The sequence below is a fragment of the Atheta coriaria genome, unplaced genomic scaffold (assembly GCF_025399875.1).
Source record: "Atheta coriaria isolate IRGN ID8LTWV9N9 unplaced genomic scaffold, Caltech_Dcor_3.1 hic_scaffold_9_pilon, whole genome shotgun sequence".
Taxonomy (NCBI): Eukaryota; Metazoa; Arthropoda; class Insecta; order Coleoptera; family Staphylinidae; genus Dalotia; species Dalotia coriaria.
Genome location: NW_027045451.1, coordinates 12,643,101 through 12,658,953, shown reverse-complemented (window position 1 = coordinate 12,658,953; position 15,853 = coordinate 12,643,101). Strand labels below are relative to the sequence as shown.

The 15,853-nt window shown below is 33.8% G+C and overlaps 3 protein-coding genes and 1 long non-coding RNA gene across 4 annotated transcripts in view; 3 read left to right on the top strand and 1 right to left on the bottom strand.

Annotated features, from left to right (window-relative positions):
• Positions 1-15,853, bottom strand: part of LOC135799283 (uncharacterized) — a 99,597-nt gene that overhangs the window by 13,598 nt on the left and 70,146 nt on the right. The window lies entirely within an intron of this gene.
• On the top strand, positions 1,241-5,345 carry LOC135799682 (uncharacterized). Its single transcript, XM_065312875.1, has 6 exons — positions 1,241-1,508; positions 1,891-2,106; positions 2,424-2,561; positions 2,614-2,796; positions 4,789-5,091; positions 5,143-5,345. Exons 1-6 carry the CDS (start codon positions 1,295-1,297, stop codon positions 5,343-5,345), a joined length of 1,257 nt encoding a protein of 418 aa, XP_065168947.1. The 5' UTR covers positions 1,241-1,294.
• On the top strand, positions 5,355-6,618 carry LOC135799663 (allergen Tha p 1-like). The gene is made up of 2 exons (XM_065312851.1): positions 5,355-5,746; positions 5,872-6,618. Exons 1-2 carry the CDS (start codon positions 5,536-5,538, stop codon positions 6,081-6,083), a joined length of 423 nt encoding a protein of 140 aa, XP_065168923.1. The 5' UTR covers positions 5,355-5,535; the 3' UTR covers positions 6,084-6,618.
• Positions 8,429-15,729, top strand: LOC135799681 (uncharacterized). The gene is made up of 5 exons (XM_065312874.1): positions 8,429-9,013; positions 12,678-13,076; positions 13,157-13,426; positions 14,971-15,396; positions 15,554-15,729. Exons 1-5 carry the CDS (start codon positions 8,794-8,796, stop codon positions 15,727-15,729), a joined length of 1,491 nt encoding a protein of 496 aa, XP_065168946.1. The 5' UTR covers positions 8,429-8,793.

Genomic DNA, 15,853 nt, shown 5'->3' with positions numbered 1-15,853 from the left:
AGGCTTAATAGGATTTTACTTAGCCCAATGGTACTTGTCATAGTTTAATGCCTAATCATCTGGCTACGTTTTGCCCATATTTTTAATCCCTCAAGGTTACAAGTACCTTCATAAATCTAAATTTTGTTGTGGGTGAGAAATGGTACAACCGACCTCAGACCTCAGGACGGTTGTACCAGGGGGTGGGGTCGATTGTACCATACAGAAATAAAACTTATTTATTACAATAAACGTATTTATTACAATAAAGAAAACACTTTTAAAATTATACTTAAATGTCCTGCTATGTGTGCAACAATAAAATTAGTTTGAATCACAATTATTGCATACGTAGCTGGGTTCTCCGTCAGTGCATTGCTCATGAGCCCAGTTCTTACACTCAATATACACTCATAGGCATTGATATAAGCGCTATCATCATGTTGGCCTTTTCCTGTTTTGCGAATACGTACTCGTGGCATCTAATATAAAGCAAACGTTTTACGTTTAGAAAGAAAAAGAAATTTTACTTTAAAATAATACAAGGCATGGGGTCGTTTATACCGGTACAACTGTCCCCATATTATTTGGTACAACCGTCCCCATGTGGACATTTTCCAAATTATATTTAATAATAAAAAAAATAATAGAGATACAAGAATTTGATTAACATACCTTTATTCTTCAAAAACCATTTATTTTCAATAAACACACACGTATAATATAACACGCAAGACAAGATTTAAAAACTAAAAACAATTCATCATCAAATATTTACTTTTGATCTCAAAAAATCAAAAACACGTCCTACACGCGAGTAACTGGCTTTGTGTGACTCAACTTACAACTTACATACTTCAACTTGTATGCGGCTACTATCACTCCTTGAACGCATAGGGCTGTGCTCAACTGTTCACGAGATATTTGCTTTGGTACTACCGCCCCCCTGGTACTACCGTACCCAGTCTACCCTACAAAGTACAATGAATAGGCAGTAAATAAAATAATTCTGATGTTTGTAATTATTTTATAATATTCACATTGTGTTTTCCATCAGGCAACGACCTGAATTATCCTGCAATTTTCTGATATACATCTTATCTAATCCAATGACCAATACGGGCTTATCAAGTAATGTTATTGTGATAGCTTTATTATTAAATATTAACTATGACCGGATAAAGTGTTTACCTATTATTATTATATCTTCTAATGATATGCTGATGACAAAAGTATAAAAAGGGTCCAACCACGGGTCCAACCATATCAGTAGTATTTACAACATTGAACAGTATTGATAAACAAAAAAATAAAAATGTGTAATATCTCAAAGAGTATCGTTCTCCTATGTGCATTTGCAAGTGTAGCAGTTCTTAATGTGTCTGCGAAGCCAGCCGACGACAAATACACCACTAAGTACGATAACACCGATGTGGACGCCATCTTGAAAAGCAAGCGTTTGTTGAACAACTACATTAATTGTTTGTTGGATAAAGGAAGCTGCAACCCAGACGCTGCCGAACTTAAAAGTATGTTTATTACTCTGTTACGTTTTACTTTTTGTTTATGTTGACCAGACGATGAAAGATAGTTGTTGTTGGCTTCTCAGAACGGTATTTTATTATGATCTATAAACATGGTTACTTCTTACGTCATTTGTTTTTTATAAATCGTTCCGATTTTATCATTCAGGTAACATGAAAGTATAAAAACTAGTTGCTCCCCAGTTTTAAAACCTTTTCATCATTAATTTAGTGTATATTATAACCCTAGAGCAATAAAATGTCAGTCAATCACAAAACAAGACAATCATAGAGTAATAAGAGTTCAAAACTTGAGTTCAGTTTCGTATGCGTCAATTAAATACTCTGTAATCACTAAATATCATTTTTCTTCTTTTTTTTTGAATAGAAAATCTACGTGAAGCATTGGAAACTGATTGTATAAAATGCAACGACCTACAGAAGAAACGCGCCTATCAAGTGATCATCCATCTACACGAGAATGAACCGGCGATTCTGAAGGAGCTCAAAGCCAAGTACGACCCAAGCGGTGACTTCGAACGTCGCTTGTGCAAGAGATTGGAAGCAGGTGAAATCGACTCACCGCATCGATGCGCTGCTGAATAAAACCGTCTCACACAGAATGCATACATGTTTATAATGTAAGCTAACTCGTTGTTGTTCATCCGAAGATAAAAATCTTGTTTTTACCACATATACACACATAAATGTGTTGTTCGGCCATGTGATGCCGTTGCACTTTTGGTGCACACCTTGAATACACCTACATGATTCCCTCCAGAGTGGAAGATCCATCCAAATCCTCCGAGTTGACCAGTGACAAGATATATAAAGGGACGATTTCTTTTCTAAAAGAAGATTTCAAAATGTTTGCTTGTAAGTCAGCAGTGATTGTGTTATTGTGCGTTGTTCTGGCGCTAGTGCAAGGGCAGAAATCATCGTCACGGTTTGACAACGTTGATGTAGATGCAGTATTGAGCAATAAAAGATTACTGAAAAATTATGTTGATTGTTTACTGGGGACGCGTGTTTGTACACCGGAAGGTGCCGAAGTCAAACGTAGTGTTAATTATCTTATTGCATACACAAAATTAAATATTTTACATTTTAGGACTTTTACCTCAATCCATAAAATCTGAATGTGCCGATTGTACCCCGAAACAAAAAGAGAACTCAAAGAAGGTCCTCAATTACTTCCTCAACACCGACGCGGATTACTGGGAGCGATTGGAGAAACTCTACGATCCGACTGGTGAATACAAAAAACGATCCTGTGAACGCGCCAGACGTGATGGTTTGGCAACAGCAAAACGCTGCAAATAATTCGAACGTCGATAAAAATAATTTACAAGTTGCACGCGCTGCGAATTCAAATTGATCAATATGACGGTGTAATTAAAACTTGACGCAATTACGAATAAACTCAAATAAATGCAATCAAATTGCCAATTATTAAATTACTCACATTAATTTTTTGTGTGTTTTTTCTGTGTAATTATTGTTTATGCTTCGCTGACGACGCGTCGATAGAGTCGATTTGTTTCGATCAAATCAATCAAAACTGAGTCACATTGTGAGCAGAATTTTGTGGACGTAGTATATAATTACAGGTTTAAATTCTCATGTTGTGTAACTCTTCCATGCGGAAATTATGGTACACGATGCGAACCGCAGACAAAACAAGTGTAACAACTGTAACACAACGAGTTTTCGAGGATTTCTGTTGTTTACTGTGCCTCTTGAGACGAGCACCAGCTTTGGTTCGTGTTCGAAGATGTTTGTCTCTGCTCGAGTAGTTACACAGCAGCTTGTTTCATTTAACGATTCAATGCAGTGGTCCTTGACATGCAGCGAGGACATGTCGAACGTAAATTTAACTTCAACTTCTCCGAACAGCATTCGCTGCGTGCCTTTATTAAATTATCACAAATATCGTAAATGTAAATGCATATGATTTTTAACCAAATATAATAATACAGAGTAGAATTTTGAATTTTGCATATTTGATTAGGGCAAGACCTAAAGCAAGTTCAAATTTTATTTTAATTTTTTTTTTTAATTTTATATTTTTTGCTACAGAAAAAGCGCAGTTAAGTTCTAAAACGTTTTATTTGCGTTTAGAATGATGGAAATGAATGTTATCTGACTCACCGAATTTAATTATGCAAATAATATAACGTGCGTGTGCAATGTTCATTATATTTACAAGTATTATATGCGCTGTTTTTCCTCCGTATCGATTGCAGATCGTGTTTCCTTTCCTCAATCATCAAGATGCAAAAGCCTAATTTACTTCAAGAATTACTGATCAAGGTTACCGCAGGATCAGTAACGTCGATCTGTTGTAATAATTGTTATAATTTATGTGTTTTTGCAAAATCCATTACGTCTATTATATTACTAGAAAAAAGTTTGTTGCTGGAAGCATTTTTCGGAAAAATAATCCACACCTATTCAGAAAATAATCAATTCAATGCACATTCACGTAAGTTACTTTATTAGATCTTATGACAAAAGTTAATGCATGCTAAAGTGTAATTTATAAGGTAATTTAACAAACATAACATGTTTGTAAATGTTTCATAATTGGTTATAATTATATACTATTCAATGTAACTGGTGGAGACATCTATATTTCACTTGTATAAACCACCAAGTTTAAAGCTATTCAATTGCAAATCTCTGTTTACTAATTTTAGAAGTGTGACTGCAGATGGCATACATAAAAATTGTTTAGTTGGTTGCTGATGATTAACATTTATTTTGTTTTACAGTTGAGTTATTGAACTGAAAACAAAATGTACGAAATGTATCAAGGTGACTTCTTACTGTTATTGATTTCCTGTTGCTCTCGAGTTGGGTTTTATACAACAGGTTACTTGAGTTATTAAGTTATAACACGGTCGTAAAATGCCAATATTTATTAATGACAATGACTTGGCATGTGTGTATTTGGAGTTCTTTAAATTAGCATAACTTTTTGTGCCCAAGCATGTCCCGGCGCGTCATTCCAAGAAAGTCTTATTTATAACAATGCTATGCAACTTGATTGCAAACAATAAATTGTATTTCAATGATTTATAAAATTTCTCTCTTTTTTATATAATTGACTTATTATATTACTCTTGCATATTTCAAACAAATTGCATTTGATGACATCTGTTTCGAAGAATAATATTATCATCGCTATTTTTATTATTATTTATTGAATAATACTATAATGGAGCAAGATAATTCTTTAATAACTTCCTCTCAATTGCACGTCATTGAATGCAATTGCAATGAAAATGTGATATAAAAACAATAGCTCGTGGAAAAACCATGTGTATTTTCCAGATCGCTACCAGAGGAAAACTGATCTTCTTGTCCGGCATTGTTTTATTCGTTAACGTGACCATGGTGCGTTTAATATTGCTTTTCGGGCTGGTGATAGCCGCACAATGCACTGTGTCAAAAGAGAAAACCTACACCACGAAATACGACAACGTCGATCTTGACGACATCCTCAAGAACGAGCGTTTGCTCAAGAGCTATGTCGATTGTCTCTTGGAGAAAGGCACTTGCACACCAGACGGATTAGAATTGAGAAGTAAATAACTTAATACAAATATTTGTGTGAATTATAACTGAATTATTATAGAGAACATGCCGGATGCGATTGAGACAGATTGCAGCAAATGCAGTGAGAAACAAAAGGAAGGCTCGGATAAAATTATTCGATTTTTAATTGACAACAAACCGGAACTGTGGAGTCCTCTGCAAGAGAAATACGATCCGACCGGAAGTTACAAAACAAGATATTTGGAAAACAAAAGCGATGTTGCATCGGAACCAATCTTGTAAAACTTGTTTAAAATGTATCAAAATAATTCATGTTACTAAATAGAAAAATAACAATTTATCCCTAATAACGCACGAATTGACTCTGCCAGTCCACCTTGAAATTTGTATCGCATGAAAGTTTATGGAATAGTACAATTTTCTCATTTCACGTTGATGTGTCTCATAGACTGGTCCAAAACAGTACGCAAACATGATTCCAAACAAATCATCACTTCTAATTGTGATACTTTGTTTCTATTGTGTTAAATCCAGTGTTTTTAAGAGAGCCATAACGACGTACGACACAACATATGATAATATCGATGTAAAACGCATCGTTGAGAGCAAGAGGTTGCTGTTAAATTATGCAAATTGTTTGTTGGATAAAGGTCCATGCACTCCAGAGGGCAATATGTTGAAGAGTAAGTTATTTGCATATCACCATACCAAGCAAACAAAAGAAGACATATTATTTGATGATACAGGCAACACTTACAGTTGACACTTTTCTCGCATCTTTATTGATATGTTTGCGTTGAAATTTTAGCGTATCTACCTGACGCGATGCAGACAAATTGTGCGAAATGTACGGACAAGCAAAAAGAAATCAGCGGGACGATCATTGGACATTTGGTGCATAATTATAAAGACTTGTACGAACAGCTTTTGCAAAAGTACGATCCGGATGGCAGCTTTAGACGACAAATGGAAGGCGGTGGTGAGGACGATGAAGATGAAGATGACGAACAAAACAAATAAAAACTATGAATCAGGTTAGCATGCGTCAATTTACATTTGGACACCCACTCTGACATTTTAAGTACTCTGTTAGCTTTGTTTTTAAATTTATGTAGTGATAAAAATGCGAAAACAAAGTTTTATGGGTACAACGTTGAATTAATTATATGTAATTGATTTAATTATTTGTAATTATATGTATTATATTGTACCATTGACGCTTTCGTGAAAATGTGTTTACTTATAACACTTATACTTTATTAGTTTTTAAGCGACATCGCCTTTTATGTAATTTATGCGTTTACCTCATTTACCTCATTAAATGCATGGTGATCGGATCACGCTCACGATACAGTGTAATAATGTAGTAACAATATGCACGAATCTTCAATCACACACCTGCTTATTAAATAATTTTAATTTGAGGTCAATTATTGAAAAATTTACATTTAAAGTTGTCATTAGCACTATCATTAACTCATTCAAAGACTACAACACTCTAAAGTAATAGTATCACATATATTGAATGTATCAAATAAAAAATTTTAACTTTAAATTATCAAAAAGTGTGTTATTCGCATAATAACATAATTTAGTTTTTGTTACATAGGCGACTTGGCTAAGTCAGAGTTTTTCTTTAGCACTTGTTTAATTCAAACAAGTGAACGAACGGAAATTTGATCAATTTGAATTCTTATCCACATAACCTTGTTTTTAAACTAGCGAACTAATAGCGACTAATACGTTGTGCAAAGGTGTGTAATGGTATATCTTATTCAAACATACATGAATAGAATTTCATACATGAAACTAAGTAATACTTGCTGAAAACTTCATTCCCCAGCAGCTGGACTTTAATAATGTTTTAAAGCAATTTACCTATAGTTGATTTATAATTAAATGGATTTACTTCCGGAATCAAAATCCTTAATTAGAAATGCTAATGATAATGCCAGAGATTCACCATTATAGAATATTAATGAATTAACATTGACATTTCCGACATGCGTGTAATTATTTACATGTTTTACGATTTTCTCATAAATGGGGGATGTCCCGAATTATTAATGCAAGTGAAAACAGTTGTTTAAATTTAATAGCATTCAATTTCCTTAGGCTTTCCTAAAGAAAACATTAACCTATACTTTTACAGAGTGCGTTGTTTATGAGATGCATGATTTTACACAAGGACTTTACTCAAGGAAATTAACTATCTTTTAAGGTAGGCAATTATTTTCTTAATATGAGCATATGAAAATAAATATAATAAAAATAACACGTTTTTTTTAAGCGCGAGATAATTAGAAAGTATTGTTTTATTTACTTTGAACGAAAATCAATTTATTTTTTAGTTGCGGAATTGAAGCTATCATTGTGATTTAAAATCAAAACCGAATTTTGGTTTTGTTTTAATCTCAGTTTCGTTCAAAACCGAAACTTCTACAAATCGTCATGTTTTATTACTGGAAATAAATCGCTTATAATAATCGTAATTACCTATTACTTAATATTTTATTATGTTGGAATATTTAAAATACTTTTTGTTCGGCGTAAAAATAATTAAACCACTTAAGTCACGTCTTTGGCCGTACGTGACTAAAATGACACTTTTTGGGTCACGAAATCGTGGATAAAGTGGCGCTTTAATGGTGGGCGTAGAAAATATACTATTGTTGTATTGTTGTAGCGTAGGAATCGCTATACTCGTAGATATTAATATTTGCACGTGGCGCAGTCAGTAATTTACTAAATTGTACACAAAATGTTTTTAACAGCAACAATTGAATAATAATCATTTACTCTAGTTTCACTATTCGATTTTGTAAACAACAAAAATATATGCTTTTTAAGGTAAGTATGAGTTAAATTCGTTTTTACAAAAATACTACAAAAACAGTATTTTTGCTGCACGATCGGTCATTGCAAAAGTAGTGCTAAATTTACTATTTTTATTTTTGGGTGTCGTACGTGTCTGTAAAAACATTATACCTGCACTTAATTTAAAAATAAAACAAAGGCGTTCCCATAGGATAAATACGATTGTTTATATTTATATGTTGTATGTATTTATCTGATGTAAATGTAAATACATTCTTGACTCCAATAGACGACATAATGCAGTCCTCATTGCCACGCATCGAAGGCAAACGGTGTTTTAGGGGCAAAAAATATGCATACATGCTTATTAATCAAAGCCTCTTGTTATCCGATTGAGTGAGCCGGGTCACTTAAGTCACGCAAATTGCTTGATTGTCCCCAGCTCTTAGGAAATCGCACGCAAGTGTGCCTGTCATCTCTCCACAATAACTTGTCGCTGTTTTTTCCGCGGTGAAGATCGTGATTTAAGTGTCCGCTGACCACGCGTCTTAGTCCATTGTCTTGATAGCCATCGCCGGCGCCGCCATCGCGAAGGTTGCAATCTCTTAGCAGTCTTGACTCGGCTCACCACGCAAGTACTTAGTGCACAGTCTTGACGCAGACTTGGCTCAGTCTGTTTACGTCCGCGCCGCTGCTACCGGCTCCTACCAAATGCCACCACGCGCAGACAACCAACAACACACACGACACACATCGCCGGTACACACAGTTTGAGTGCAGCGCACATCAGCATTAGTAACACACGAAATTTAAATTCACTTTAGTCACCAAACCACAAACGTTCACATTTATGGTATAGTTGTGCAAGAATTATAATAGATTTGATGTATTGTTAAATAATTATCTGGTGACTATGCGGTTGTTCACATCGGTGAGTTTATGGTGGTTTGCGTGGTTGCTGCATCTCGCCGCCGGGCAAAACTCCCCAGCGCCTCCACCAGGAGGGTATTACACCACTCGTTACGACCACATCGATATTGAACACATTTTAAATCAGAAACGCTTGGTGCATTACTACACAGAGTGTCTTCTGGATAGAGGACCTTGCACGCCGCAGGGAATCGAGTTCAAACGTACGTAAAACATACACATACAGCAAAAAAACCACTTTCACTTGTCAGAAAAAAATAATTTAGAAAAAGTATGACACAAAGGTGCAATATACTCGATGATTGAATTTTACTCAAGAACTAGACTCAAGTCATCACTGACAAACAACTAACCTACTTAGACGCTCTCATTGGTTGCAACTGTTGTGTATGCATCATGAACTGCATTCTCATTCTCAAACGAGGTTAATCCACGAAGTAAAGGTCAAATTAAAAATTAACAATTAAATAAATAAAAATTAAATTAAAATTAAGAAATCGCAGATATTGCAACTTCCCTCTGAAAGGTTTATGATTTAATGTAATGTAAATGATGCAATCCACGTTAACTTTATTGTTTAATTTAACCGTAAGCTTAATACTAATTAAAAACATACCGCGTACATACAGCGCACATTCCACCGCAATTTCTCTTCACGATTTGCGCTACATGCACTGCAATGTGACTTACAACAAGACGTTAATAATACGTATTAGTTACAACTGTTGAATGTATCTGACCTTGACTGATTCACGCTTTATTTCTTCAATTTCAAAGCATTTCAGTTGTGTGGATGAATAAAAACATGGTAAACAATGTCAATGTTAATTAATTTTGAGATAATAGCATCACACAGTGTTTGGAAAAAAGTGTGGGTTTTATTTTAAACAGTAGTAAAGAAATTTACTTGGTTTTTACATTGGTAAAAAATAATTGAATCAAGAAACTGAATTTGATTTTAATACGGGATTAATTTAAAAAAAAAGTCTAGTAAAAATCCCCAGTGACTTTTATCAAATTTTAAATTTTGATGCATGTTTTGACTTAAAAATTTTTAAAAACAACAATTTAACGCATTTTACACACTTATTATACAATATTATGACCTATAAAAGAACTTCTAGGCATTTATTTAAAAATTTCTTTACTTTGCTTGTAACTGGCAATTAAAAAATAATTAAATGATCACATTGATTACCCAATTATGCTGGTAAAATTTTTATTTTTAGTTATAAAGAATTTTAAACCATTTTTGACTTGAGATATTATTATACAATACGCTTAATAAAATAAGATGCGAACATAGTTTGTTATAATTAATTACAAAATATTTATTCGACTAGGAAATTATATCAGATATAAACATTGTGAAGCATTAATGTGTGCACTTCAGAAATGTTTTGATTTTTTCTTTACTTTCTACATCTTGAACTGGATAATTTAAATATCCTCCGGAATCCAAACAAGTTTAAAGGAGGTTCATGCGCCGAAAATAATGTAACAAACTTGATTTTGTAACGACTTGCATCATGTAACGTTTCCATTCCAATTACAATCAATTTGCAATCGTCAGTGTATGAGTTTTTAGTCAAATTTGTCTGCGTTAAGCGCCGTGTATGCGAATTGTTTACGCTACTACGAACTGCTGGTATTGTTTGTAAAGCACGCAACGCATAACATATTTACAAAATTATTTGTTGTATTGTTCACCACTGTGACAAAGCAACAATCATAGACGCATAAATTGTATTCGCAAAAAAAAACACGACAAATAAAGCACTTAAGTATGCCGTATGCACAAACAATGGTTTAAGAGTAAATATTAAATTCATTTGTGTATTAGACACATGTAAATTGATTTCAATTTTAATGTTTATTAATAGATAGTACTTGTGGTTTGTTTACGTCAGTGCATGTCTAAAAGTTATGCATTAGTACATCAACTAGTGGACTTTATAACTTCGTTATCAAGTGGACTTGCGGAAAATCCAAATAAGTAAAGCTGGTCAGACAAGTTAAATTAAACGTGCTCAGATTCTCACACTCAAACAATAACTGTTAGTTAATTACTGATGTGCGATAAACGAAAAAAAAAAACTGTTATATACAGTATACATTTATTTTTGTCTAATAATCAGACATCCAGGGGTCAATTTTAACATTAGTTTACGTCAATTAATATTGAAATAAGTCAAAAATAGTTTAAATAATCTAAAAACAACTGGTATCAGAGTAAACATTTTAGAGGTTATTGTTTTTATGGAAAAAATGTTGTTGGTAAGCGCATAACTCAACCACGCTTACATCAATTTGGCCAATTCTTTTTAAAAATGTTCGATAAAGTCCAAGGATGGTTTTTACGGCGAGAAAAATTCGAATAATTGCCGGGAAAACCCTAAAGACTATAGGATAAAAGTTTGCATTGAGATTCAATTATAGTTATAGTTAAATAGTTGAATCCGAGATGGCGTGCTGAAGTGCATTATTAGTAATTCTTGATATAATTAGTTTCTTTAAAATAAAATTGCGAATCTAATTGATAGAATTGACACATACTACGAGTATGTCTAGAACAAGAGAGTAAAAGCGAATTACATTTTTATTAAACACTACCGGGACGAAGTCGCGAGCAAAAGCTACTTGTTAAATATTTTTGAAGACCATTACAATTATAGCAACCTACGAGTACGTTTCAGGTTTTACGTTTTTAACGATTGAAGCGAAAGTCGGGTAAAGTGACAATATGTGTAAAATGGTTATGACCATGCATAAATTAGGCATGTTTAATCAACTAATTCGAGAGCCACTTCTAATCAAACATAAACAATAAATTTCTGAATCGTCCCTGACGAAATCGCCATGTTGAATAAATATTTACCCTTTCAAAAAGTATTACTGACGTTAGAAATGTATAAAATATAAAATAATTACTTGTTTTAAAACCGATAATTATCTTATTAGTAATTACCAAAGTACTTTAAATTTTATAGAATAATGTTTTATATATAAGCACTTCCGTTCGATTGCGTTCGATGTTATTAAACAAACAAGCAAGCACTCTATTAGTCCAATTTATTCGTAGTGGCAATTTTCCGCTACATTCATTCGTTTGTGCTATGCTCAATTCGTTTCGTGTGCACACGCACTTTCACATGAATGCATATATCAATTTAATCATGCGCATTTTCTTCCTTTGTCGATATTAGAGATTGTTGGCTGTAATGCTTTAATATGGTAGATTAATTTGAAAACAAAAAAAAACTATCAAAGTTCCTGTTCGGTGTAATAAACATTTTAGGACCATGTATTTACAACATTACGTGCTTTTTTGTGAACATAAACTCTATTATGTTTGGATAATCACAACTTTACAACAAGTGTGCAAATAAAATTACACTGGCAAACCGCAAATTTAATTCTATTTCTTTAAAACAATTTAAGAAAAAAAGTGTTAAGCGGCGCCAATGAAAATGTGACCTCGAATTTCAAGATTGTAAATATATAATTAAAAAGTGCATGGAAATTCTGTGTTTTTTGCAGAGATCGGACTTTTTTCACAAAAACTGTAAAAAGGCTGTTACTGCGCAGACGCCGCTTGCTAAGCAGAAACAACTAAGTCACGTACATTTGTTTCCATAAGAGATAGAAAAGTGCATTGTGAATCATAAAACAAAAAGCTGTATTCTTGCCAATACGGGAGATATAACTGCTTTTGCATCTTTCACGTACATTACATCAGTTAAAAATTAACGTTAATGGCATATAATCAAAAGTTAAACCCTTTAATATAAGCATCTTTCAAATAATATTAATTAAATGCCTTTGCCTTTATTTTTTCTTATAAATTTCACATTATGTGTTTTTTAGGTATACTCCCGGAAGCACTAAAGAACAATTGCTTAAGATGTACAGAAAAACAACGTTTCGTCACACTGAAAAGCATCAAACGCTTGAAAAAAGAATATCCAAGTGTCTGGGCTGAACTATCAGCTCTCTGGGATCCTACAGGCGAGTACGTCCAAAGGTTAGAAGATTCTTTCAACCGCAAAAACAATAGATCTCCCGAAGTCCCCCAAACGCCAGTGACAAACAATCAGGTTCAATCCGATGCCATTAATGACATTACCGCATCAAAACCATCACAACAAGTACCAATATTCACGCGATTTGATGATGATTCTGTGAAGAAAGTGCAAATATCCGAAAGTCTACCCTCACCAAAACCCCAAGTTCAAACGGTTGCAAAACCATCGCCAACAAACCTATAAGTTTTTCCTCGACAACAATTCAACCACAGCCGGTTGTAGTGACAAGCACTAGAGCCATTCCGGTTGTGTCATCTACAGCTACGACTACTACAACTTCCGGTCGAGTTTCGGAACAGTACCAACCTGGTAATATAAACACCATCAAAACAACTACAAAGAGGACTTTTTCAACGATTTTACAAGATCGCATATCGGCGACGACAACTCGCATTTCATATAATTATGATTTTGGTGTGACGGTACGGCCACTTCATCAAATTCCAGTCACTGGAATCAATATGGTCATCAAGGGGGTGAATACTATTATTCAGCCGATAACTGACATTGCTGGCAGAGTGATTACGGCGGGTACTGATATAGCAGGAATTGTTTTAAATGCTTTGGGAGTGCGAAGAACGTATTAGCTCGGGACACTCGAGATCATCACAAATTTTATTAAAATTATAGCTTTATTTGAAAGAGAAAAAGAAATGCTGTCCAAGTTTATAATATTTTATTTAGTTTTATTTACCTAGTTTTAGCCTAAAAAGTATTTGATATAAATTTATATATTTTTTAAATATTTTTAAATAAGTCTTTTAATTCTTTTTGTTTTCTTTGATTGGTAGGTACAAATATTGTATAACTCTCAATATTTGCCATTGTGTAAAAATTCAAACACTTTTTAAGGCAATAAAACTAAAATCTTAGCTTCTTCTAAGATATTCTTTTAATTTCATGCAAATTTGTGTTTCTTCTTCAATGCTTGCATCATGTACGAACAATGTGTGTTGTATACAATAAAAATGTAATTACAGATGCGTTTTTGTCGTACAGTTAGTCATTTGTGTCATGATCAGAATATGCAACGACCAATTTAATTCTGATGTGAATTTTCCACACATAAAAATATACACATATAAAAATTACGTAAACACGTTATAATTGCTGGTTTATTTTAAGCAATTTTGTTCAGTAACGGTTAAGATTTTGTTAATTTACACTTTGATTTGTTTTTTTATTTAAATGCATAGAAAAATGAGAATTTATTTCACTATTTCTTCAAATTGTAATTTTAGAATACACGTTTAGTGCTTGTTTGCTTACCCGATGCAGTATTTCTGAGATAACTTTGTGTTTTCTTCGTGAGCCACATACTTGGTTAATGCAGCGACTTTTTTACATAACCTGCCAACAATATCGGGACCATACCGACCTCTCCATGCGCTTCGCAGACACAATACTTTGTTTGTCTGAAGCATATTAAGTTGCATACCTTAAATAAGCATAAACGTTTGTTTTGAATTTGTTTACAATGTTTTGATCAACTTGAAGCTAGGAGGCCATCAATATAACTAATTATATAGATTAAAAATTCCAAATAACAAATTAATTCAGTTGTAAACTTTAATTTCTACTTTAGAGTTAAAAAAAAACTGGAATTTAAATATCACTAACATCGTATGATTTTATGGATAAGATAAACCAACCAATCGTCGCCCCAAAAACAACTGAAGATGTTAATATAACGGTGTGATACGCAATTAAACTCGTTCCGTCCAAGATGAAAGTTCCAACAGGGCAGTATATTAACGATAAATACAAATCGTAACATATTTATGAGTGCTTGCGTTTAATTAGCAGGAATAACGACTTCTTTGCACAGTTATTTGACTCATTGTGTCATATTCTGCGAATAAACAACTACAACAAAGTTTCAGTTATTCCAACCATGTGCAAATATTTTCATAAAAATTAACAACACATTTAAGACTTGTAGCGTTAAAACGCAATTGAATTGTGATGGAATTAATGTGTAAATTGCTCACAATAGAAAACACGAACGAAACAATACACATTTCAACAGTAATCTTCAGGGAATTCTTTTACGGCGTGTTGACGTGACAAAAATTAATCCTTCAATATTCGCACACCTGCATACACAATGCCAGACATAATGTATGCATGTGACCACGTCTCCAAGTATTCGGATGGTGAGCAATTAATTAGTAAATATTATGACGGTGTGGGCATCGAATTCAATAAACTCGAACGAGTGCTTCTACCCAGAACGCAATCACGTGATCACTTTCCTCGATGGCCGCGGCTGTTTAAATACCGCCGCGATTCGCTGCGTCTGCAAGACATCAGAATGATTCTCTCGTGGTACGTCGTCGCCGTCTGCGGCCTCCTAGCGCTCGGCGAGTGCGCTGAATACACCAACAAGTACGATAATGTCAACGTTGATCAAATCTTGTCGAACAACCGCGTCCTTTCAAACTACATCAAGTGCATGATGGACGAAGGGCCGTGCACACCCGAGGGACGCGAGCTTAAGAGTAAGTGAAATGTTTCTTTGAATTTACCACAACTTACTTTATAAGTTTATAAGGTGTATAAGTTATATAAGGAACTTTCACTTTCTGCTTTCAAAACGCGCGCGCCATGTGAGAATTTGATTGCGCGACTTGTTTGATGCGTTTTCTTGTGTTGTAGAAACTCTCCCAGATGCCTTAGCCGGCGGATGCGAGAAGTGCAATCAGAAGCAGAAGGACACCTCCGAGAGAGTTATCAGGCATTTGATTAAGCACCGTGCCAAGGACTGGGAAAGACTTGCTAACAAGTATGATCCACAGCGTATATACAGGCAACGGTTTGAGAAGCTACTGTGAATACACATTTAGAATTATTTTACTTTATCAAAACTATGTGTAATGAGTAATATTTTGACAAATGTATATTTTTGTAAATAAATACGTATTAAAATGAAGATAAGATAAAATCAATCATATAAAA